We start from the raw sequence: 26053 nt of genomic DNA, 5'->3' as shown, positions 1-26053 counted from the left end.
TAACATCCATGCCCATCTTCCTCTACTTTATATGGGACGCTGCCACAGCATAGCCTGACAAGTGGTCCATCGGTGCATGCCCAGGATCCGAACCCACAAACCCTGGGCTGCCGCAGAGGAGCATGGGAACTTAACTGCTTGCGCCACCGGGCAGCCCCTATTATATAATTTTAAAATAAAGTTTTTTATTTAAAAACATAAATCAACATTACAAAATTTTAAAAAAAAATTAAGGATTGTAACAACTATTTTGAATGAAACAATGGCCCTTATATGTTTGTTCAAAACCCTCAATAACAGCTTTAATTTTTAAATATCCTGAAAAAGTTAAATTATGATAGACTAAAAATATTTACTGTACTGTCAGGTTTTGACTAATATGAAAATAACCTTATATGTTAGCAGAGAGAAAAAGTATATACAAAGTAGTAAATCATGAATTTTGACAAAAGTAATATAAACTATTTTCACTTATTTAAATAAAGGAAGGAAACACCCAAAAAGACATTTTTACACAGTAAAAGTAGTAAATAAACTGAGATAAAATAAACTATATTATCATATTTAAATAAACACAAGAAAGACATATTTAGATGATGGTTTTAATTTCCCCAGTAGTCTTCAGGAAGGTTTTGTAGTTGATGGCAATGGTGCTTTTCCTTTCAGCTTAGCAGCCTTTTCCATTTTTATCTGAAAATTTAAAATATTTGTTGATATAATAATTTGTAAAATATTCTAAAGAAAAAATGGGTGCAGATACCTCATTTGGATTTGTCTTATTTATCACAGCCATTTCACACAGTTATTTAGCAGTTATTAAGCTGCTAAATACCAAAGCCAAAATCTGATAGTTGAAGGGACCTAATTGTTTTAAAATATGGCTTGATTTCAACTTCACAGAAGCATTTTAATAAAAATAACATATAGTGAATATTGCTTTGGAGAAAATGAATAAATTGCCACTAAAACTTAAAAAAAAAAAAAAAGCTTAAATGCCTAACCTTATATCCAGCCCATATGCACATTCCCTACAGGGTTACAGAATATACGCAATCCAGCTGGATTATCTCTGAACATGGACTGCTTTAAGGACCGTTTCCTATAATTCTGGTTTCTACATTGCCACAGTTACCTTCCTGAAGGTTGTCCTTCTCCATTGTAACTGAAGCAAAGAAGCAGCTAACATATAGCCTAAGCAGCAGCCTTCTGATCTTTGAGAAACATAAAAACCTTTCCATGGGAAAAAACCCCAGAGAACACAAAGCCCACCCGCCTCTGCCTCACCACCACTCACACTCACGCACACCAGCGCCCAGAGGCAGCACTGCTGCCTCACCCCTGCAGAGAAGAGGAGAGAAGATATGCGGCACAGTAGTGGAGGCAGAGCCTCCTCCATCTAAGGTGATGGAGTAACATCAAGAAACCAGAGGAACCCAGTAAAACCAGTCTACCCAATCTCATCAAACTGCAAATAATAACTTCCCAATAATAAAACAGGATGAATCTCACCTCTGTCTCTTCCCCATTTTTTTCCCTCTCTCTTCTCTTTGAGCTATTTGGGAACCTCCTTCAGAAATCATATACTCTAATCATTCCTGCACACTGTTATCAGTCAACACGTCCTCTGAAGGGCCCCCAAAGAACTCCCTATTCTAGGGCAAAGATTATAGGCTCTGGAGTCAGAGAGAAGAGTATTTGAATCCTACATCTACCATTTATTTAAGGCAAGTTATTTAACCAAGTTTTCTCATTTGTAAAAAAGGTCATAGTGGGCCGGCTCCGTGGCTTGGCGGTTGGGTGCGCGCGCTCTGATGCTGGCGGCCCGGGTTCGGATCCCGGGCGCGCCCCAGGGCACCGCTTCTCCATCCAACCCGAGGCCGGGTCCCACGTACAGCAACTAGAAGGACGTGAACCTACAACATACAACTATCTGCTGGGGCTTTGGGGGGAAAAAATGAATAAATAAAATCTTTAAAAAAAAAAAAAAGGTCATAGTAATAGGTACTTCTCAGGGTTGTTCTAAAGGTATAAATAAGATCATATATATAAAGATCTAGGCACTTAATAAGCACACAACAAATGCTAGTCCCCTTTCCCCTCTCATTTAGGGCAAAGTGTTAGATTTGTAGTAAGATCAAAAAAGAGCAAAGATGCTAAAGAAACAAAAAGCCAAAGCATTTGCTCATTTGAAATAGTATTTAGCAAATACATCCACCTAGTGCCCACAGAGCAGATACCTTCTCCTGTTCCTCCTTTTCTTCTTCTTTCTTTTTTTTTTTTTTTTAATTTCCTGGTACTAACACAATGCCTTGCACCTAGTTGACCTTTGATAAATGTTTTCTTAATAAAATTCTCCTTTCTTGGGGAAACAAGACCAAGGGTCATCCACAGCGGAAGAAAATAATTTGACCTGATATATAAAAGAAGCAACTCTTAATAATATCTAAAAGTAGTTAGTAAACTATGTTACCATGAAGTCTTTAATTACCAAAGCCAACTCACAGTAATCATAGGTTCTTCCCCACACCAAGTGCTACCAATGATTAGCAAAGGATACAAGCAAAAACCAGATACAGACATAGCACTGCTGTCTAAGGGGGCCCTGAACCTATCAGATTCAGCTTCCCAATCATCCCTTTTCCCTCAGTGGTACGCGTCTTGGTTTTCTGGAGTAAAAGATGACTACTAACAATGTGTATGGTACATGTAAGCTCAGAGTAAGTTGTTTAGGTTTGAGCTTCTTAGTTTTTATACTCCATTAACCACATGTGCTGGAGAGTTTACAAGCTGCATCTCATAAATCCATAAATCGCACAGGCCAGAGAGTTGTAAAGCACATCTCATAAATCCATAAATTCTAGGTCTATTTATAATAAGCAGTCTGGATGGGCCAGGTATGTCCTCTAAAACATTCACAAATAAGAACTCCCCCTATTATCTTCCCACAAGCAAATACCACTGGCATGTTTTCAATGTAGTCAACTACCCAGGCTTTGGAGGAGGGAAGGAAGGAGTTCGAGAACCCTGTCCCTCATCAGCCTATGAGGAAAAACAAATTCAGCTGTGAATTCCAAGAACAGAGACTGATTTGATTAAAAGTCTATCCTTAACGATGCTGCAAAAATAGCCTTTTCTTTCCTCACTCTGACCATTTCATCTCCCTCCTGAGATCCTACTAACACCTCTTTCCCTTAGACGAGAGCTTTCCAAAAGAACTTTCTGCACTGTCCAATAAGGTAGCCACTAGCCACATTTGACTACTGAGCACTTGAAATGTGGCTAGTGTGACTCAGGGAATTAATTTTAAATTTTAATTTATTAAAATTTAGACTTCTAGAGTCACATATGATGAACGGCTACAGCACAGATATAGAACATTGCCATCACTGCAGAAAGTTCTATTTTCTAGCTCTGCCTAAAATCATATCCAGGACTCTCCCCATCTACTCCAAAATTCTTCATTAGGAAAACCAAGTTAAACTCTCTGTCCCCTACTCACTCCCTCTGCTCTTGGATGGTGAATTTATTTAATGGTCACCTTTTTCCACACCTTCAGTTACTCAACAAGCTCTTGTCTAAGAGTTGTAGAGAATACAATAAAAAGTGACAAGAGTGCCTTTACTTTCACGGCACTTATTACCTAGTTAGACAATAAAACCCACAAAGGGGAATGTACCATATGGCTGGATACCATCCCCCATACCTCATCAAGCCAACAGCCTTTCATCTGGCAGTAAACAAAAACAAAACTCTCAAATATGAACACTGCAATGAGACACATCAAACGTTTAAGTAGATGACATGTATGAAAGCAAATGTCTACTATATCTGTGTTTATTTTTTCAATTTTCCATAAATATTTGTTGAAAATTTATTATGTACAAGGCACTATACTTAGTTATGGGGAAAATACAAAGAATAATAAAATACTACTTTTATCCCCAAAGAGTTTACAGTGTGATGGAGAACTGATGAAAATTATCAATACTGAAAGCTGGGAACACATCAATATTGTAGTTGTTGAGCCCTGGAAATTGTTAAAATACATTTATGACTAGTGTTGTGTTTCTTAAAGGCTATTGGGCAATTTTAACTTGAGTCTAGATATGCCTAGAAGCCACTAAGAAGAAGAAATACTACATATTAAGAATTCAAGAAACACATAATTTATGAATCTGCTGATGGTGGATGTTTATTATTGACTATTTTATTTGTATATTTAGTCAATCTTTATGACCTCTATAAATTAACAGTGTATTACATATCATATTATGCATTAGTCCTGTTTCTCTCTGAATTGTTCTAAATAAGTCTCAAGGCCTAACACTAGCTATAAGTAAAGACTTTATGAATTATTTTTAATGATGATCCACAATCAATAATCATTCTATAGTGTCTTTGTTACAAGTAAATGCTTAATGTAAGCAGATTTCCCCACAGACTTACCCTTTCCTGGTACCGTCTTTCAAAGAAAGCCATATCGTCCTCTTCAGGTCTCCTTAAGGAAGAAACCTGACTACTTGTACCTACTAACAAGGCAAAAAAAATTCTAAGTAATATATTTATACAATTATAAATTCTCTTGAAATAAAAAACAGAAAGAAAACTTTCCTCCTACCTGGTAATAATTTTTTAGTTTTCAAACCAGAAATGGTCTAAATGGATAATCAATCCTACTACCTAAATCCTTGTCTAGAAAGCAGAGCTTCATAAGACAAAAGTAATTTTCATTGGCAAACATTCTTCAAATATTCAACTGGTTCATATTATATAACACTATATAGCTATTTCATATAAGAGCACACTTAGCTTTGTTCAACTACATTTTACATTTTATAGATAAAGTAGAAATTCATGTAACACTGTAAAAGATAATGCACAGAAGTAATTATACAAGGTTTGTGCTATGGTCTGAATGCTTGTGTCCCCCCACAAATTCATATGCTGAAATCCTAATGCCCAATATGATGGTCTTAGGAGGCGAGGCCTATGGTGATGATTAGCTCACGATGGTGGAGCCTCCTGAATGGGATTAGTGTTCTCATAAGAAAGACCCCAGAGGGCCGGCCCCGTGGCTTAGTGGTTAAGTGCGCGCGCTCCACTACTGGCGGCCCGGGTTCGGATTCCGGGCGCACACCGATGCACCGCTTCTCCGGCCATGCTGAGGCTGCGTCCCACATATAGCAACTAGAAGGATGTGCAACTATGACATACAGCTATCTACTGGGGCTTTGGGGAAAAAAAAAAAAGGAGGAGGATTGGCAATAGATGTTAGCTCAGAGCCAGTCTTCCTCAGCGAAAAGAGGAGGATTAGCATGGATGTTAGCTCAGGGCTGATCTTCCTCACAAAAAAAAAAAAAGAAAGACCCCAGAGTGTCTTGTTTGGGTCCCTCCACATCCAAAACAGAATATCAACCTGAATACCTGTCTAGTTTTTAAAGGATATGAATTCACCCTCAACCAGCAACACAAAATCACATAACTCCATACAATCACCACAGAGTATAACCACACTCTGTCAACTATGTAACAAAAGTCTTGTTGAGAAAAATTGCTTTGAATACGTGCTATCTATCCATTCATCTGAAAACTCTGATTCTTTCCCTGGATCACATTGGACCATTTGAGCCAAGCCTCTTGCAGAATCACTTCACTGAGTTGCATTTTAATGGTATGCTACCATTTATCTGGTAAAATGGTATATTACCATTTTTGGTGACTATCAGGAATGAGCAACCATATGCTGCATTTGCTGAAAAAAAAGTTTTTAAGGACCTTGGGCCACTGCATCATTGAGGGTCACTCCATAGACGTCTTTAAAATCCAGCATTGGCATAACTTTGGTTAGCACTGAGGAACTCACGTTTCCTCCTTTCTAATAATGAAAAGTATTTAATTGATGGCACCCTCCTTTGTGGCCTGCCTGCCACTACACTTAGTCAAAACTGAAGCTTAATGCAGCAATTACATCAACCTCGAAAGCTGACACAATTGTGTCCTTTTTCTTGGTTTTGATTTCTTACATCTATCTATATTTTATCATTACTTCATCGTGTGCCATTTTCATAAGCTGCCTTAGAATCTCTCGTGGAGAAAGTCAGAGTATCTAGAAAGGCTGTATGAAAATACAAATAAATCAAAGAAAATCCTCCTTTTAAAATATTTTTAAATCTTAAATACCTAATTAATCATACAAATTCCTTCTTCAATTTTTATTTTTGAGGAAGATCAGCCCTGAGCTAACATCCATGCTAATCCTCCTCTTTTTGCTGAGCTAACATCTATTGCCAATCCTCCTCCTTTTTATTTTTCCCCAAAGCCCCAGTAGATAGTTGTATGTCATAGCTGCACATCCTTCTAGTTGCTGTATGTGGGACGTGGCCTCAGCATGGCCGGAGAAGCAGTGCGTCGGTGCGCGCCCGGGATCCGAACCCGGGCTGCCAGCAGCAGAGCATGCGCACTTAACTGTTAAGCCACGGGGCCAGCCCCTCTTCTTCAATGTTTTTATTCTTGTTTTCAGTAAAGGAATAGAATATTAGTGCTCAGAATGAATTCTATTCATTTTTATGTATAATTTATAAGTGATAAAACCTTGCTAACCGACAGTTATCACTGGATTACATCCTGTTTGAGATAACCTAGAGGATTAAGGCAATTAGTCCACTAGAGGGCTCTCTTATTCAGACATCAAAGCAATAACACGGACCACAATAAGGTTTTAAAACTTCAAATTACTGTATTATCAGAATCTTCATAATTCCCAGATTTAGCAATTTTTCCAAATAAAAAATGAAGTTTCTTGCTTTTTCTCAGTGCCTGGCCAATATAAAAACAAAATGACAATCAAATTGTGGTAATACTGGAAGAAAAGAGAGATATCTGGAAAATGAATCAATCTATATTCTTATTTACTACAACCAAAAATATTCCTCAATTTAATTTCATTACCATCTGTTAGTGTTTCTGGAGAAGAACTACATGATGCTTGAAATGCTTTTAGAAATGGGTGGTCCCTGGCTGTAACTGGAGAGTCTAAAAATTCAACTGAAGGTGCACCTGAGAACAAAATATATGAAGAAGGAAAATTAAATTTCTATTTGTTCAGATACAAAGAAGTTATTTCAAATGTGAATTAAATTACAACCTCAGCAGAATCTGTAAAAAGGAAATTTTTATTTAGATTTTTATTTACCACATAAAGTAAAGGCAAATGGGTAAAAGTATTTTTGCATTTCTCAGAGACCTTTTTCACAGAAAAAAAATATTATGCACAAACATAACTATCTCAGCAAAGAAGCACAAAACCTTAATATAGTTAGAAAACACTATCAAAAGCAGGATATTTACAATAAAAACTCTCTAGGTGAATAAGGCAGATGAAGTATATTTTCACTCTATTCCTCACTGGGAAACCAACTAAAAAGAAAGTATGAAAAATAAAGAAAACTTCTTCATTGAAATGAGGAAACATCTACAACCCCAAACCACCAACTACAAAGACCAACTGCTAAATACATTGACTTCTGGACCAAAAAGAAGGAAGCTGCAGAGAAAATTTATAAGTGTTCTATTTTCTTCACAAACCACACCTCCCCCACATCCCTATCCCCATACTGCAGGTAGAGGGAAGGAAATAAACTTTTAGTCCTATTTGGTTTTAAAAGTTAGTCCTTTTTCATAACGTAAACAGTGTGGGACAATTGCTCAGTCTTGCAGATTCCTGGCCCCCTCCCTCCCCAGCTCTGCTCCCATGTGGCTTGAGGGAATATAAGAGAAGGGGCTCAGGTCCAGTCAGATCCTTGTGCTGTCCTCTGGTTGCTGTGTGTACTATTGATCTCAAATGCTCAAGGCTGGTGTAAACTGTAATTTAGTCTCTCAGCTTGGCAGAGCCTGGTAGCCTCACACTTGCTCTCACTAGAAGTACAGACCCCTCAATGTCTGCCACTCCCTCTACTGAATCCCCCAGAGCTCAGGGGACCCACCTCTAGCTCTGCTCTAGGGTCACCTTTGCCCCTTGCCATGACAGATGACATGGCAGACCCGTTGCCTTACAGCTCAGCTGCAGTCCATGCACCGCTAAGAGCTGAGAATTATGGACTCCTTCCATGTCATAAAGGAACCAAATTCCAGCAGGAGGTCATCTCTGTCCAGAACTCTACGTGGCTAAAAGAGCAGACATCCCTCTGCCCCAAACACCCTCACGTCTGAAATCAAGACAAAAATATCTTATTTTTCCTCTCCTCACTCTCATCTTTCTTCACCCCACCTTCCCTCAGGGCCCAGAATGAGGAGGTCTTCTTTCTTTATATTATTAAGATGCTTAAGTGATAAAATACTAGAAGTGACAAAAAGGCAAAGATGCCGGCTACTACCACTATTACTTAGCATTATTCTGAAAGTACCAGCCATCTTTATTAGTCAAGAGGAAGAAGAGTCATAAACATTGGAAAGGAAGAGGCAAAAATATCATTATTTGTAAAATCATCTAAACATTTATTTAAAATTCTAAGATTAAGTAATAATGACTAGTAACAAAAGCAGCATAAAACATTTGCTTTTATATAAATGAACAATACTCAGCTAGAAAATATAAAGGAAGAAAAAAACCCATGTATGATAGCTATTAAAAAAAAGATGAAATACCTAGAAATAGAATTAAAAATTGTGCAGAACTTTAATGAAGACAACTTCAGAATTCCACTTAGCTACACAGAAGATGAATAAATGAAGAGACTCAGTATTTTAAAATATCAATTCTTCCTACATTAATCTATACATTCAAGGTGATATCAACTAAAACAATACAATGTTTTTATAATAGAATGTTTTGTAATAATCGAATGTTTTCAAAAAATGATGCCAAAGTTCTGAAAGAATTAGAAGTTAAGAATAGGTCAGGAAAATTCTGAAGTAATAAAATGAAGTCATAAATATTAATTTATTATAAAGCTGTAGTAGTGAAAACAATATGGCAGCTGCACAGAAACAGACAACAATGAGGCAGACCAATGAGCCCAGAACAATTTCTGGGTTGAACCCAACCCTAACACTTACTAGCTGACTAACACAGAACAAGATGTTGTACTTCTCTCTGTGCTGAGTTTCCTCAGCTGTAAAGTAGGATTAATAATAGCACCTAACTCAAAGTTGTTATGAGGATTAAATGAGATAATAGATGTAAAGAGGCTGGAACAACTCCTGGCAGTACAAAGCTGCAATCATCATCAACAACATCATTATCATCACTATTTCTTGCCACCAGTAATTAGTGCATGAACCTAATAAAATCGTGCACCCATGGAAACTGAAAAAAGATTTATTTATGGAACTTAACAAGACAGTTATAAAATTACCTAGAAGAGAAAATGCACAAACATATCAAGCCAATCTTGGAAAAAAGAACATAAAGAGGAGGAATTTACCATACCAAATATCAAAACACACTCTGAAGAATAATAATTTAAAATACGTAATATTGGCATTGGATAGACAAATAGGGCAATGGCACGAAATAGAGAGTATGATAGAATATGATAAAAATAAAGTTTCAAATTATTTGGGAAAGAATGGTGTTTGGATAACTTGCCATCAATTTAGACAAAAACTGAAGTTATACACACCTCACACTTTCACAAAAAATAAATTCCAGATACATGAAAAAGCTAAACATAAAAACAAAAAAAAATAAGTATTAGAGTAAAATGAAGGAGAACGTATTTAGGAAATTAGAGTAGGGAAGGCATGCCTCCAAAATTTAAAAACTGTTAAAAAAAAAAAAAAAAGACCAACAGACAAAATAACAGATTGGAAGAAAATATCTGCAAGATAAATAACAAAGGATTAGTACACAGAATATATAAGACTTCCTATAAATCAATGAGAAAAGATAAAAACAGAAAAATGAGCAAAGTGTATGAACAGAAACTCACAGAAAGTAAGATGGCCAATAAATATGAGAAGACTCATATCACTAATACCAGGGAAATCAAACTGAAACAACAATAACATTTTCACACATCAGACTGGCAAAAAATTAAGTTGAATGATATCAATGATCAGAATAAATATGAGGAAATAGGTAAACTAAAACATCACCAGAGGAAGGATAAACAAGTACAGCACTATTGGACAACGATTTGATAGTATGTATTAATATTTCACATGTGCACACATTTCAACCCAACAATTCTACTTCTCTATATCTGTCTTACAGTCAAATTCACATAGTACACAAGGAAACAAGTTCAAGGATTTTTTTGGCATGACTATTTGTAAAGGAAAAAAAATGGAAACAATCTAAATGCCACAAAGAAAAAAATGGTTCAGATAAACTGATATATCTATAGTGTGGAATACTATGCAGCAGTTAAAAAGAATTAAGTACATTTGTGTGTCCTGACATAATAAGCCTTCAAAATTTTTCTAAGTTAAAAAAAAACTAAACTATAATAATGTATGTTAAAAAGAAAAATACAGGGGCCAGCCCAGTGGCATAATGGTTGGGTTCGTGTGCTCTGCTTTGGCGGCCTGGGGTTCGCGGGTTCAGATCCTGGGCACAAACATACACACTGCTCGTTAGGCCATGCTGTGGCAGCATCCTACATGCAAAGTGGAGGAGGACTGGCACGGATGTGGGCTCAGGGCCAGTCTTCCTCAAGCAAAAAGAGGAAGATTGGCAATGGATGTTAGCTCAGGGCCAATATTCCTCACCCAAAAAAAAAAAAAAAATGAAAAATACATACGACAGCAAATTACCCTCTGGGAAAGAATCTGGGGTAAAGAGAAGTGCTCAAAGGAGCCTTATACTTCATTTCTATTGTTTGAATCTTTCATAACAAGAAAATATTCATCTATATTTATGTAATTTTTGTAATAAAATACATGCTTGTTGTAAAAAAAAATACACACACACACAAGTATTTAAAGTAGATAGGAATCATATCCTTCTTCTCAATCCCACTCAACTCAGAAAGATCCAGCTACCTTCAATAGTTTGAGATATAACCAATTAAACTTTTCCATACGTTACTTAAAACTTTTATATGTGCAAGCATATGCATGTGTGTACATACATGTACAGACATACGTGCATGTGTGTACACATTATAGATGTGATAACATGTATACACACGCCTGTGCATATGCACACGTGGACATAAGCCCATCTTTCAAAAATGAGATGGTTATAATGGCAAAAATTGCATACAGTAGAGTAACAGTTTAGGTAAACTGTATCTTATCAAATAAAAGAAATACCATTCAGCTATTACAAACAATGGAGTTGTGGGTTGGAATTTGGGTATGAGTACTGGGGTAGAAGTGATCTTTTCTCTTGTGTTTTCTAAATTTTCTGTAATGACTATATATTGTATAGTAGCAATAAAACCTTTTTAAAAAAATTAAAATGAGAGAATGTTTTCTGAAAAAAACATGGACTATAAAGTGATATATGGCTTCGCTATTGTTAGCACACATAAAACAATATGACAAGCTTACATTTCAAATATCATCACTTACCAACTCCGCTGTCATCTAATCGCATGTAGCCTTCTGCCAGTGAGCTGAAGCCAGTTAATCCTCCCATTGCTGCATAAGGAACATCCTGTCCCACCGGTTTTCCCTGAGCCAGTCTCTCTTGCTTAGTTTCCACTACTGTGTCATGGGCATATGCAGGCTGACCACAAGCACAAGTGAAGCAACTATGGAATCCTGAACACTTGGAACCTGAATCAAGATGTAAAGGGAAGTAAATGTTTTTAAATATAGGTACTGAGCTCTCTGCCCTAAAAATGCTTAGCTTAGCCAAAATCACCTGAATCTAGATCCCTCATACACTCTCCTCTGGCCTCTGTACCTATTACCTCCAGCCCCTGAACTCCCTCCCAGCCACAGATCATACTTCTAAAAGATGCTGGAGTGGTAAAGGGGTATGTAGCAGAAAAAACATATTGGAAAAACCAACTAGGACTAAAAGAAATCAGGCTGAAAACTGAGAGCCAGGAAATTCAGATCTTCTCCTCAAATACTGAGTTAAAAGCAGGTGTGGTGGGGACAGCCCAGTAGCCAGGACCAGGTAAAGAGAGAATGTGGAAACTTCCCTGTGGATCAATTCCCCAAAAAAGCCATATTGGAGGTCAACCAACAGACATAGAAAGGATGCACTGGAATATTATTTAACAAAGGAAAGAAGTACTGATACATCCTACAACATGGATGAATCATAAAAACATCACACTAAGTGAAAGAAGCCAGTCACAAAAGACCAAATATTCTATGATTCTATTTCTATGAAAGTCTAGAATAAGCAAATCCAGAGAAACAGAGAGTAGATTATTGGTTGCCTAGGGCTGGGGGTGGGGAGGAATAAGGAATGACTGCTAATGGATACAGAGTTTCTTTTTGGAGTGACAAAAATGTTCTAAAATTTATCATGGTGATGGTGCACAACTCTGTGAATATATTAAAAACCATTAAATTGTACCCTTGAAATGGAAGAGTTGTATGGTACATGAATTATATCTTAATAAAATTACTGTATATATTTTAAAAAGCCATATTAAAATGGAGGCCAGAATACACCACTAACAAAATCTTTACACACTCACACTTCTGACAAATGTATATGGGAATCAAGGCATGTGATAAATAAGTTTTATCCAACTGTTTCCATACTTAGCCATCCTGCAATTGTCATTAAAAACATTTTATAACACATTTCATCATAAGATTTCAATTCAAAGTACTATAAAAGCAACTGGAATAACTATCTCCTGTAGAAGAATACTGGGCTAATATCCTACCTATTTCAAAGGGTTTATAAAGGAGGATTAAGCGAAAGGGATATGGGATAGGGGCTGGAATTTGCACACAGGTACTAAGTTAACAGTGCTATTGCATATCAAGTGTTTAAATTATCTTGTTACATTTTCCTTTTCCCATTAGCCTATGTTTTAGGCAATAACAATAATCTACTAGCAAATTATAAAATTTTTTTTGACTTATAAAATCCTTGTTAAAAACCTGTAAATAGAATTTCGTTGATAAAACTCCCACTATTCAAAAATTTGAATCAGATCACATCTAGTGATTCTTTAAAATCTATTACTATTGGTTATTTGAATTACATAAGATTAGGACTTATGACTGCAAAGCATACAAGTAACTCTTAGTTTTTCCACAAAAATAAAATTTTAGAGTAGCTATCCATCAAATTTTTCTTAGTTGTTTAATACTCTATGGCTGAATAAAACTGGCACAAAGACACATTAAATATTCAATAAAGAAATAAAAACATTCTATTTGTGTGTTTATAATAATGCAACTCACAGGCATTGCATATAAAGCCAGGTGCAGCACTGTGCTGATCGGCAAAGTGCTTACACCTGCAGCGAATGGGCTGCGCACCATTCAGAGGGACATAAAGGTAAGCCCCACACTGGCAGCCAGTCACTCGGCAAGGCAGACTAATGGGGCGCTGCTGTGGAATCGTTTCAAAGTCAGTTTTATGTTGTTTATACCTAAAAAGAATAAAATGGAAGAAATAAAAACACAATGCAAGTATTGCCAAAAATTATAATTTCTATTCTGTTAAATGCAAAATGCTTTTTTATTTTTATTTTGGTTTTGTTGTTCTTGGTAGTAAGGTGAAAATAAACTCCCCTATATGCAGTACTTCTGTCAGCTATGTTGCTTTAGTCAGAGAAAACCTTCACTCTTTTATATTTTTATTTTCAGTTATTTAAGAAGAATTTTCACAGCAACATACAAAGAAATATTGTATAATTCCCTTAAAATATTTACCCCTATAGATTGTTTAATATGGAGGACAACCTAAGAGTATGAAAAAAGTTCTTTATAAAAATTCTTTTTACCAAAGTGCATTACTTAAATTTATTTTCACAGGTTTGCTATTTAAAATTGAAATAAGTTCTCAGGGCTGGCCCAGTGGCATAGTGGTTAAGTTCATGTGCTTCACTTTGGCAGCCCAGGGTTCACACGTTCGGATCCCGGGCACGGACCTCTACACCGCTTATCAAGCCACACTGTGGCAGGCATCCTATATATAAAGTAGAGGAAGATCGGCAGGGATGTTAGCCCAGGGCCAATCTTCCTCAGCAAAAGGAGGAGGATTGGTAACAGATGTTAGCTCAGGGCTGATCTTCCTCACCAAAAAAATAAAATAAAAAATGAAATGAAATGAAATAAATGAAATGAAATAAAAAATTAAAAATTTTTTAAAAAATAAAAAATAAAAAAATTGAAATGAGTTCAGTAGTCATATATTAATAGGACGTCGTCATCACGGCAGCATGAGAGGATTCTTTTGTCTCTTTACTCACTGTCTTCAATCTACAGTGAATAAAACATCCATAACCCAACAAAGGCTACAATGCCTAACACTCTAGAGAGCCACACATCAGTACATACAAAGCTGGGTGGACTGGGGCACACAGAGGAGGTTAAAAGGGGGAACAGCAGAGGCAGAACTCAGGACCCTGGATCCCGGCCACAGCAGTTGAGCCAGCCATCCCCAGCCCCAGAGAATTTGGTGGGCAGCAGCAAAGGCACATGTGCAACTCCAGCCAGCCAGCTGCAGCAATACCTGCAGCCACAAGGAATGGAGCAGCAGTGGAGGCAGAGCCCCATGATTCCAGGCCCAGCTCAGACCCTGGTAGCAGCAGCAAAGACGTGCACAGGATTCGTATATCCCAACCGAAGTAGCACATACGACCACAAGGTAACAGACAACAGCTGAGACACTGCCCTGTGTACCAGGCTCCCTCCCCACCGTCCCCCTACCATGGCAGTGGAGCTTCCAACCCAGATGATCCCAGACATGGCTGAGGTGTCAGCCATTCCTGTGGCTCCAGCAGCAAAGCTAGCGACCACTGCAACACCAGCAACAGCAAGGCATCAGTGACCCCCAGAAGTGCAAGCAGCAATGATGAGAGTACCAGCAACTGCCCAAATAGAGGCAGTGGAGGGTAGAATGTACAGATCTTCAAATACAGCCAGAGGCAGCTCAAGTAAGAGAAACCAAAAACTAGTGCTATAGGGCCCTCTAATGAAAAACAAAAGAAAGGCTTCTAATCTCTAAGCAGTTGAAAAATTTGAATCAAAACAAAACTATACCTAAATAAAAAACGTTTGCTATAAATGCACTGACAGAGGAATAATTCAGCAAGCACCACAAAAAGCCACGGTACCATGGCATTACAAAAAGAAAACAATTCTCTAGAAACTAAACATAAAGTCATAGAAGATAGTGATCCAACTGATAAAGAATTCAAAATAGCTGTCATGAAGAAACTCAACAAGCTACAAGAAAGCTCAGTAAGGCAGTTCAATGAGCTCAAGAATAAAATCAATGAACAGAAAGACTATTTTACCAAAGAGACTGAAACTCTAAAAAAGAACCAAACAGAAATTCTGGAGCTGAAGAACTCAATAAATGTGACGAAGAATACATTAGAAAGCACTGGAAATAGAGCAGATGGCACCAAAGAGAGAATTAGCGAGCTTGAAGACAGACACCTAGAAATGATGCAGGCAGAAAAGGAGAGAGAATGAAGAATCAAAAAGAAAATGTAGAAACTCTACAAGAATTATGTGACTCCATTAGAAAGGGTAATGGATATCTCAAAAGAAGAAGAAGAGAGAGAAGAGAGCAGAGAGCCTATTTAAAGAAATAATAGCTAAGAACTTCCCAAACCTGCCCAAGGAACTGGATATAAAAATCCATGAAGCTAATAGAACACCCAATTATGGCAACACAAAAAGACCTTCTCCAAGATACAAGATAATAAAACCATCAAAAATCAATGACAAAGAAAGAATATTAAAAGCAGGCAGGGAGATAAAGAAAACAACCTACAAGTGAATCCCCATTAGGCTATAAGCAGATTTCTCATCAGAAACCCTAGAGGCCAGGAGAGAGTGGAAAGATATATTCAAAATATTGAAAGACAAAAATTGTCAGCCAAGAATACTCTATCCAGCAAAGTTATCTTTCAGAAATAAAGGAGTGAAAGAGAAATAAAGGCTTTCCCAGACAAACAAAAGCTGAGGGAGTTCACTGCCACTAGACCTGCCTTACAAGATGTGTTGAAAGGAGCTCTCCTACCTGAAACAAAAAGACAAAGGCATATAAAGCTTTGAGCAACATGATATATAGAGAAAATGAGAAAATTGCAAATCTGTATCAGAATAAGATAGTATACACTTAATTATAACATGAAGGTTAAAGGGAAAGGAAGTATTAAAAATATTAAAAGTATAAAAAAGTATTAAAAACTGGGGCCGGCCCCGTGGCTTAGCAGTTAAGTACGCGCACTCCGCTACTGGCGGCCCAGCTTTGGATCCTGGGCGCGTACCGACGCACCGCTTCTCTGGCCATGCTGAGGCCGCGTCCCACATACAGCAACTAGAGGGATGTGCAGCTATGACATATAACTATCTACTGGGGCTTTGGGGGAAAAAATAAATAAATAAAATTATTTAAAAAAAAACCTCCCAAAAAATGAAAGTCCAGGACCAGACGCCTTCCCCAGTAAATTCTATCAAACATTCAAAGAAGATTTAATACCTCTCCTTCTCAAACTCTTCCAGAAAAATGAAGAGGACGGGACGCTTCTTAACTCATTTTACAAGGCCAATATTACCCTGATACCAAAACCAGACAAGGGTGACACAAAAGAAGAAAATTACAGGCCAATATCACTGAAGAACATTGATGCAAAAATCCTCAACAAAATATTAGCAAATCGAATACAGCAACACATTGAAAGGATTATACAACACGATCAAGTGGGACTTATTCTGGGGATGCAGGGATGGTTCAACATCCACAAGTCAATCAACGTAATACACCACAATAACAAAATAAAGAATAAAAATCACATGATCATCTCAATAGATGCAGAGCAAGCATGTGACAAGATTCAGCATCCATTTATGATAAAAACTCTCAATAAAAGGGGTGTAGAAAGAAAATATCACAACCTAATTAAGGCCATATATGACAAACCCACAGCCTACATCATACTCAAGGGTGAAAAAGTGAAAGCTATCCCTCTAAGAACAGGAACAAGACAAGGATACCCACTCTCATAGTATTCAAGATAGTATCTGAAGTCCTAGCCAGAGCAATTAGACAAGAAAAAGAAATAAAAGATATACAAATTGGAAAAAAAGAAATGAAACTGTCACTATTTGTGGATGACATGGTTCTTTATATAGGAAACTCTAAAGAATCCACTGAAAACTATCAGAAATAATAAATAAATACAGTAAAGTTGCAGGGTACAAAATCAACATACAAATATCAGTTGTGTTTTTATACACTAACAATGAACTAGCAGAAAGATCAAGAATACAATCCCGTTTACAATCACAATAAAAAGAATAAAATACCTAGGAATAAACTTAACCAAGGAGGTGAAAGACCTGTACCCTGAAAACTATAAAACACTGTTGTGAGGGGCCGGCCCCATGGCTTGGCAGTTAAGTGCGCACACTCCACTACTGGCGGCCCGGGTTCAGATCCCGGGCGCGCACCGACGCACCGCTTCTCCGGCCATGCTGAGGCCGTGTCCCAGCATCCACAACTAGAAGGATGTGCAACTATGATGTACAACTATCTACTGGAGGGCTTTGGGGGAAAAAAAAAAAGGAGGAGGATTGGCAATGGATGTTAGCTCAGAGCCGGTCTTCCTCAGCAAAAAGAGGAGGATTAGCACAGATGTTAGCTCAGGGCTGATCTTCCTCACAAAAAAAAAAAAAACAACACACTGTTGAAAGAAATCAAAGAAGACAGAAAGAAATGGAAGGGTATTTTGTGCTCATGGATTGGAAGAATTAACATAGTTAATATGTCCATATTACCTAAAGCAATCCACTATAAAATGCAATCCCTATCAAAATCCCAATAACATTTTTCACAGAAATAGAAGAATCCTAAAATTTATTTGGAACAACAAAAGATCCCAAATAGCCAAAGTAATCCTGAGAAAAAATTACCAGGCTGGAGGCATCACATTCCCTGATTTCAAAATATACCACAGGGCCGGCCCCGTGGCTTAGTGGTTGAGTGCGCATGCTCTGCTGCTGGCAGCCCGGGTTCGATACAGGCGTGCACCGACGCACCACTTCTCCGGCCATGCTGAGACCGCGTCCCACATGCAGCAACTGGAAGGATGTGCAGCTATGACATACAACTATCTACTGGGGCTTTGGGGGAAAAAATAAATAAATAAAATTATTTAAAAAAAATATATATATATATACCACAAAGCTATAGTAATCAAAACAGCATGGCACTGGCAGAAAAACAGACACACAGATCAACAGAACAAAATTGAGAGCCCAGAAGTAAACCCACACTTCTACGGATAGCTAATTTTCGACAAGGGAGCCAAGAACATATGACGGTGAAAGGAAAGTCTCTTCAATAAATGGTGTTAGGAAAACCAGGCAGCCACATACAAAAGAATGAAAGTAGACCACTATCTTACACCATACACAAAAATTAACTCAAAATGAATTAAAGACTTGAATGTAAGACCTGAAACCATAAAACTCTGAGAAGAAACACAGACAATATGATCTTTGACATCAGTCTCAGCAGTATCTTTTTGAATATTTCTCCTCATGCAAGGGAAACAAAATAAAAAATAAACAAATGGGACTACATCAAACTAAAAAGCTTCTGCTCAGCAAAGGAAACCATCAACAGAATGAAAAGACAACCTATAATTGGGAGAAGACATTTGTAAATCATACATCTGATAAAGGGTTAATATCCAAAATACATAAAGAAGTCATACAACTCGATATCAAAAAAACAAACAACCCAATTAAAAAACAGGCAGAGGATCTGAACAGACATTTTTCCAAAGAAGATATACAGATGGCCAACAGGCACATGAAAAGATGTTCAGCTTCACTAATTATTAGGGAAATGCAAATAAAAACCACAATGAGATATCACGTCATGCCCATCAGAACGGCTATTATTAAAAAGACAAGAAATAATAAGTGTCAGAGAGGATGTGGAGAAAAGGAAACCCTCATACACTGCTGGTGGGAATGTAAATTGGTGCAACCACTATGGAAAACAGTATGAAGATTCCTCAAAAAATTAAAAATAAAACTACCATATTATCCAGCTATTCTACTTCTGGGTATTTATCCAAAGAACACAAAAACACTAATTCAAAAAGATATGTGCACCCCTATGTTCACTGAAGCATTATTCACAATAGCCAAGACTTGGAAACAACCTAATGCCCATTGACGAATGGATAAAGAAGATGTGGTATATATATATATACAATGCAATACTAATCAGCCATAAGAAAGGATGAAATCTTGCCATTTGTGATAACATGGATGGACTCTGAGGGTATTATGCTAAGTGAAATAAGTCAGATGGAGAAAGCCAGATACCACACCACACTCATTTGTGGAAGATAAACAAATGAAACACACAAATACAGAGAACAGATTGGTGGTTACCAGGGGGGAAGTGGAGGTAAAGGGAGAGTGAAAGGGGTAAACAGGCACACGTGTATGGTGACAGACGGCAACTAGACTTTTGGTGGGGAACTCAATGTAGTCTATACAGAAGGCGAAAGATAAAGATGTACACCTGAAATTTATACAGTGTTATAAATCAATGTTACCTCAATTTAAAAAAGGCTTATTGCATGAATGAATTAAAAAAATTAAATGTAATCAAAATAAACTGAATTTCTAAAAATATATATTAATATAATTCATTTTAATATAATTTAATTTTTAACTTCAAAATAAATTATCAACATTTTTAAAAGACAAAGCTCTACATTAAAACACTGTGTAAGTAATTTTCTTAAATAGGCCACTAGCCTTCTTCTCACAAGGTGATACTCAGTAAAATAATATTAAATGTATTATTATCAATATTAATTTAGGTAATAGAATTTAAAATAACAATGAGATACCATTTTTCACTTAGCAAGAAAAGCCAAAGATTTTTAAACTATACATAATTCACAGTGCTGTCAAGAGTGTTACGAAAGAACCAATCTCAAAAAATCATGTTTTAAGAAACTTAAAAAGATCCATCCTTTAACCTAGACAGTTCATTTTTAGCAAAATATACCCTAAGAAAATAATTCCATGTATAAAAAGAGCTTTGTGCATAAAGATAGTATTAGCAACAGTATTTAAAATAGCAAAAATATCTATATACATACATACATATACATATACATACACAACATCCTAATAATAAGGGAATGGACAGGTGAGTTACTAGACAACAATTTTCAAACTTTTTAGCAATGAAACCTTTCTTCAAATAAAATCTTCTACAGAACCGTAATGTATAAAACAGATAAAAGCAGAATTGGTTAAAGCAAGGCAAAGAGCCAGAATTGGACTCTGTCCTTCCCCTAACCTGCCCTTCCACCTGGTGCACCCTGAGACGCCCTCACCGCTCGAGAACACACAGTGAACACCACTGGACTAGCTGAAATACCAAGCAGGTATTAAAAATCTTGTTTGCGATTACTACATAACAACGTGGAAACGTATTTCTGTGATCCTGTCACGAAAAACTGGTTCAATATTTATACACACACATATTTGACAACAACTAAATGAACGACATAAGGAAAAAATTACATGAATATAGCAAAATGTATGAACAGCAGCTGGCTTTCGGTGGTGAGTCTTTTTTCTCCTCTTCTGTATATTCCTCATTTTCCTTAATAACCATGTTTTGCTTTTATAATAGGGAAAAAAAATAGTTTAGGCAGAGATCTCACTGAGTGACTAGTACTAAAGAAAACTTTTCCATCGAAGTTGGGTTGAGTCCATTTTGAAGGTTAATTCCATGCTGTATAATTATACATAGATTAGAGACTGGCAATAAATTTGTACAAGAATAAATGATAAAACTAACACAATCTACCAAACTCCTCTGCAATTTGGAAAGATATCAACGCAAACCTCATCCTCCATTCCTCCACAGCATTTTCCTTGGGGTTGCTATGTAAGTCTCAAGTCAATCTATATACATTACTCATCCTAGCAACTGCCTAACAACCTTTGGCAAACTGCAAGTCTGTAAACAGCAACTATACAAAGAGTCTCTCATCAAAGAGCCCCAGAAACTATTACAACAGGGCAGTTCTCCCTCCGTGGTTCCTTTGGAAAAGTTAAAGTTGTTACCTAAAAATACATTATAGGTTCAGTGATTTTTCCGTGAAGCAGCTTTGTCCTTTTGAGCTTTACAACTGTGACCTGTGACAATAGAAAAATTTTAAGTAGAACGTGACAAATAACCAAATGGAAACCTCAGGTACAGGCAACACACATCAACGACTGAAGCCTCGTGTATTCCTTTCTTCCATGTGCTTTCCCCAGAAAAGGACCATTTGTAATAAAAAGCTGTGTGCTTGTATTTTTGTTTAAAGAAAGGTATGGACACAACACATTTCTTAAAGTATAAAGGGAGATTAGTAAATTTGAGGAGAAATCCTTCTACTTGTAAATTGGTAACCTGTTCAGTGTAGGTCACTGAAGCAACTCTTAAAGCAGTTCTGCAGTCCTCTGCTATCTGTCCAGCGGTGGGAGAGGTAGACTCCACTCCCAGCCTAACCAAAAGACCCTCAGCAAAGCCACAGGGGCACCATATCTTTCTTACCAATGGCAAGAGAAGAGATGCTTAAGGTGATGGACTCCATAATGAGTTCTAAAAGAATATAATAGAAATTTTTTAATTATAGCAAAAAAAACCTTTAGATTATTTCCAGGATATTATATAAAGGCCTATTTTTAAATGTTTCTCAGTTATCACAAATAATGTTATTTATAGAAGGAAGATAAGCTCTGCTACAGTTTTATAATTTCTAATCGCCAGAAAACTTAGGAATAAAGATCTTACCTATGTGTACAAAAACAGAGTGTCTCTGGCCCCACAAGTTTACAGTCCATTCCAGTTGGTGATCGCCAGCTCACGAATAATCTGTTCTGTAAGCGCATAGGTAAAACTTTTCTTTTATATTCTTCATATTCTTCAGGAGTAAAAAGTTTCCCTCCATCATCCTCACCGACAATTCTAGAAGGAAAAAAATACTTCTCTTAAGCCCTAATTATTTATTTTCCAGGTTAAAAATACTAAACTCTAAAATTAAACTATACTTGTATATGGGGCCAGCCTGGTGGCATAGTGGTTAAGTGCGCATGCTCTGCTTTGGTGGCACAGGGTTCGCAGGTTCAAATCCCGGGCACACACCGATGTGCTGCTTCTCAAGCCATGCTGTGGTGGCATCCCATATAAAATAGAGGAAGATGGGCACAGATGTTAGCCCAGGGCCAATCTTCCTCAGGAAAAATAGGAGGATTGGCATCGGCTGTTAGCTCAGGGCTAATCTTCCTCACAAAAAAAAAACTATACTTGTATAGTCAAAGGAAAGGCTGCTTCAGCTTTGAGTTTTTTTTACTTTAGGCTCATGTTAATAGCAAAATTACACACAATGGTAATAAAGCTTTTGCTTCCCATATAGAAGAAAATTATAAACAAGAAAGTCAATGAATTTATAACATCTGACTTGAATGATCACAGTTTACCACTGGAAAATTACCACACATTTATCCCAATTTCTCCTTTATTTCTGAAGCAAACATGCTCATTGTTCTCATTAAAAGCTGGAACCTCAACTGCTAAAAATTTTAACATTTTCCTCCTTTAAAAATAGTACAAAAAACATCACCACAGAAGACAACATGACTAATGTCTGTACTCAACTCTAAACCCTGTCTAGGAGTTTAAACTAATGCAGGACCCACAAACACCCTTGGATCTGCACAAGCTCAGACCCACATGTGTGTTGAGCAATCAGGTGCATCATTGTTTAATCCCAGAAGCAAGACCTCAAAATTTTATGGGAAAAATTAATTCACCATTATTTCTTAATTTCTTAATAAATTAAGAGTTGGTTTCCCTGGAGAAAAAGGAAGCACAATTAAAAGAATTTGTTCAAAATTGAAGAAACTTCTCCGTGAAAATATCCCCCTTTAAAAATCATGAAAAGTGTTGTTTGCAGAATGCTATATAATTTTTTGTGCAATCCATACCTTTTTCCATATTTTCAAGCCTTTAGCTGAGGCGGATAAATAAAACCAATTCAGAAGCCATGAAATCATCACAACTTTCTTCCTTAAATAATTTAGATATACAAGTGTGAAAAAACAAAGAGAATTTTATTCTGAGATAAAGTTTTAAGCCATTTTGCTTTATTATAGCTACCAAAAAGTATACCGACAGGCACTAGAAAGACTTTAAGATCAATGCAGACCTTTAAAGAGATCATTTGTATTTAAATTCTAAACCAATGTAGTTCAAAAGATACTGTAGTTACAGAATCCCCAAGGGATCTAGTTCAAATGCAGATTCAGATTAATAGGTCTGGAGTGGGCCTGAGAGTCTGCATTTCTAACAAGCTCCCAGGTGATGCCTACACCGCTGGTCCATGATAGCTACACTTTGAGTAGCAAGGCTCTAATGTTTATAGCAAATTGTTCCAGATTATTTATGTTTGCAAAAATAATTTCCCATCAGGCCCTAACATTTTCTGGGCCAGGCAAGAGACTACAGCTGGATGCCCACAATCCACATATCTAAACGTCTAAATATCTAAGTTATCAGTCAACATCAGAGCCCAGCAACTTGCTCCTAGGGAAAAGCCCTGGAGACTCGGGAGACTCAAGGGGCCATCTCTGCCTTGGGTGAGGGCTGGGTGGAAGCTGTTCTGACCACAGGACTCCTGGAGTTATCCAGACCCACCTGAACCCGGGATGAGGCCTGACCCACCAAGCTCTTCACCCTCACTTTTCTGGCTCAGAATTACCACGCATTTTTAAGCGTTACCCAAAACTATACCACCGAGACAGTCAGAGGGAGTGCAGTCAACAAGGGAACTCCTGGGTGATCTGGGGTGACTACCTTTCAGGGAAGCAGCCTCTCTCACTCAGGTTTCCCAGGCAGGGCTGTGATTGTCTCACTTCCCCTTTATACACACACATTAACCCCGCCCCACCCCCCAGTATCCTCCTGCTTGTCCCTCTCCAGTAAATTCCCACTAACCCAGTTTTCCAACTGTCAAAACCTTTCTTGAGAGACCTTAAAAAGAACAGGTCGCTGCAGGTGCATCAGCCTTTGTCAGGGCCCGGGGCAGTGAGCCGTGTCCTCAAGCCAAAGAGGCAGCTGCTTTTCTAGTTTCTGCAAAGGAGTTTCTCCAGAACCACGGAAACTACACCAGTCCGTGCTTTCTCCTAAAACCAGCACTTCGGGGTTGGGAGCATGTTTGGAATTTCACGACTTATCCTATTACTAAACTACCATGCAAACTCAACTACCATCTGCTAACTTTTATAGGCCCCGCGTATTCAATATGTAATTCTTGGACAGACATTTAGAAAAAACAATTGGACCTTTGCATAAATCTAGAGTTAATAATCCTCATGGGAAGCGGTCGGAGAGGAAGACCTCTTAGCCTCAGGAGAGACTTATTAGAATAGAACAGCGTGTCATTAAAATATTTAATTACAGAAAGACGAAACTTGAAATCACTGTAAGCCTCTCCCAACAGCCCGGGAAAGGATTCGGGGAGCCCCGGCGGGCCCCTGACCGCGCCCCCTGCGCTCCTCCCGGCCCGCCCGCCCGCCCCGCGGAGCCGCCGCCTCACCTCCGGTACTCCAGGTACTCGTCCACCGCCGCCGCGCCGCCGGGAGGCAACGTCAGTCGCTCCATGGCCGGCGGGGAAGAGCGATGCCGGCGCCGCGCGCCCGGAGCCCGCCCTGCGCGCGAGCCGACGGCGGAGGAGCCAGAGCGGGCCCCGCCCGGCGGCCGCGCCCCCTCCCGGCCGCCTCCGGATTGGCCCGGCCCCAAGACCGCCGTGCCGGCGCGGGGCGCGCGCGCTGCCGCCTGGCCGCCCACGCGGGGCGCGAGATACCCGCTGTCTCCCAGCACAGCCCCGCCCGACAGGGGGCGCTGTTTACCGCCCTCCCCAAACCCTGCCTCTTGACGCTTCCCTTCCCTGGTCTGGCAGGTGTCTTTGTAAAGTAACAAGTGACAAAGGAGTGGAATACTTCGCATATAATGGACGCACAAAACATGGCTTATTTCTTTGTACAGTGCTTTTCTCCGGTTTTGAGAAGGTTCTGGATAGTTTGAGGCCCACCTCCCCATAATCGCCAACAATGTCTTCAAAATTGGCGTTTACAAAAGTGTAACGTAAAATCAACAGTCCTGGATTGTCTGGGTCCAGTTTGGGTATCACTGAAGCAACATGTTCTTCAAAGGAAGTGAATAGCGGGTTTAAGCAGAAACAAATAGAAACGATTTAGTTAAGATTTTTTTTAACCTTTGGAAATATTATCCACAAAATCTTTTTATAGTTGAATTACCGTGCGATTGGCGATTTGTCCATAATTTGGTTTAGCAACCTGGATCATCGTTACTCAGGAAACGCGGAGGCTCCCTAGAGATCGGCTTGAGCGCCCTCTGTAAATTATCTGGGAGGGAGAATCGGCAAACAATAAGAAAAATAATTCATTGAACTACAATACTTTATTTCAAAAGTACTTTCCTGAATATTTCAGGTCCAAAAAGCAAAATATTATGTAGACAAATTGTTTAGGTTCCCCTCCTACCTCCCTTTTCCGTGAGTGCCCTTTTTTCCCTCTCAAGTCGGTCCGCCTCTCAGGCTGTTCCCATCCCCACTTGGACGTCCTCGCTGCTTTTTGTTAATTACTCTCCGCCAAAGTGTTATCTTGTAACTCAACCTTAGCCAATAAAGTTTGAAGCTTCCCACACACATTTGCATTTTATAGGAACGTTTTAAGGTTAAAAAGCTGTCAATACGCAGATAAAGGAGTGATCCTGAAATGGGGTTATTTTAGGGGAAGGAGCCCCACTCAGCAGTCTCCCCAGTCACAGCTTGTGGGCTGCGGCTACCAGTTTTCTCTTTATGAGCACCTAGCCCGGCTTTTAGGCAGCAGCTAG

At 38.3% G+C, this 26053-nt stretch overlaps 1 protein-coding gene across 1 annotated transcript; it reads right to left on the bottom strand.

Annotated features, from left to right (window-relative positions):
• Positions 1 to 247: 247 nt before the first annotated feature.
• FAM221A (family with sequence similarity 221 member A) lies at positions 248 to 24807 on the bottom strand. The gene is made up of 7 exons (XM_004418918.3): positions 24735 to 24807; positions 21932 to 22105; positions 13327 to 13517; positions 11518 to 11724; positions 6949 to 7056; positions 4447 to 4529; positions 248 to 690 (listed from the first exon to the last, which is right to left on the bottom strand). Exons 1-7 carry the CDS (start codon positions 24797 to 24799, stop codon positions 622 to 624), a joined length of 897 nt encoding a protein of 298 aa, XP_004418975.2. The 5' UTR covers positions 24800 to 24807; the 3' UTR covers positions 248 to 621.
• Between the last annotated feature and the right edge of the window lie 1246 nt (positions 24808 to 26053).

The sequence above is a fragment of the Ceratotherium simum genome, chromosome 1 (assembly GCF_057802395.1).
Source record: "Ceratotherium simum simum isolate JZ-2026a chromosome 1, ASM5780239v1, whole genome shotgun sequence".
Classification (NCBI taxonomy): Eukaryota; Metazoa; Chordata; class Mammalia; order Perissodactyla; family Rhinocerotidae; genus Ceratotherium; species Ceratotherium simum.
The sequence above is the reverse complement of the archived record's forward strand: the minus strand, read 5'-3'. Positions and strand labels throughout refer to the sequence as shown.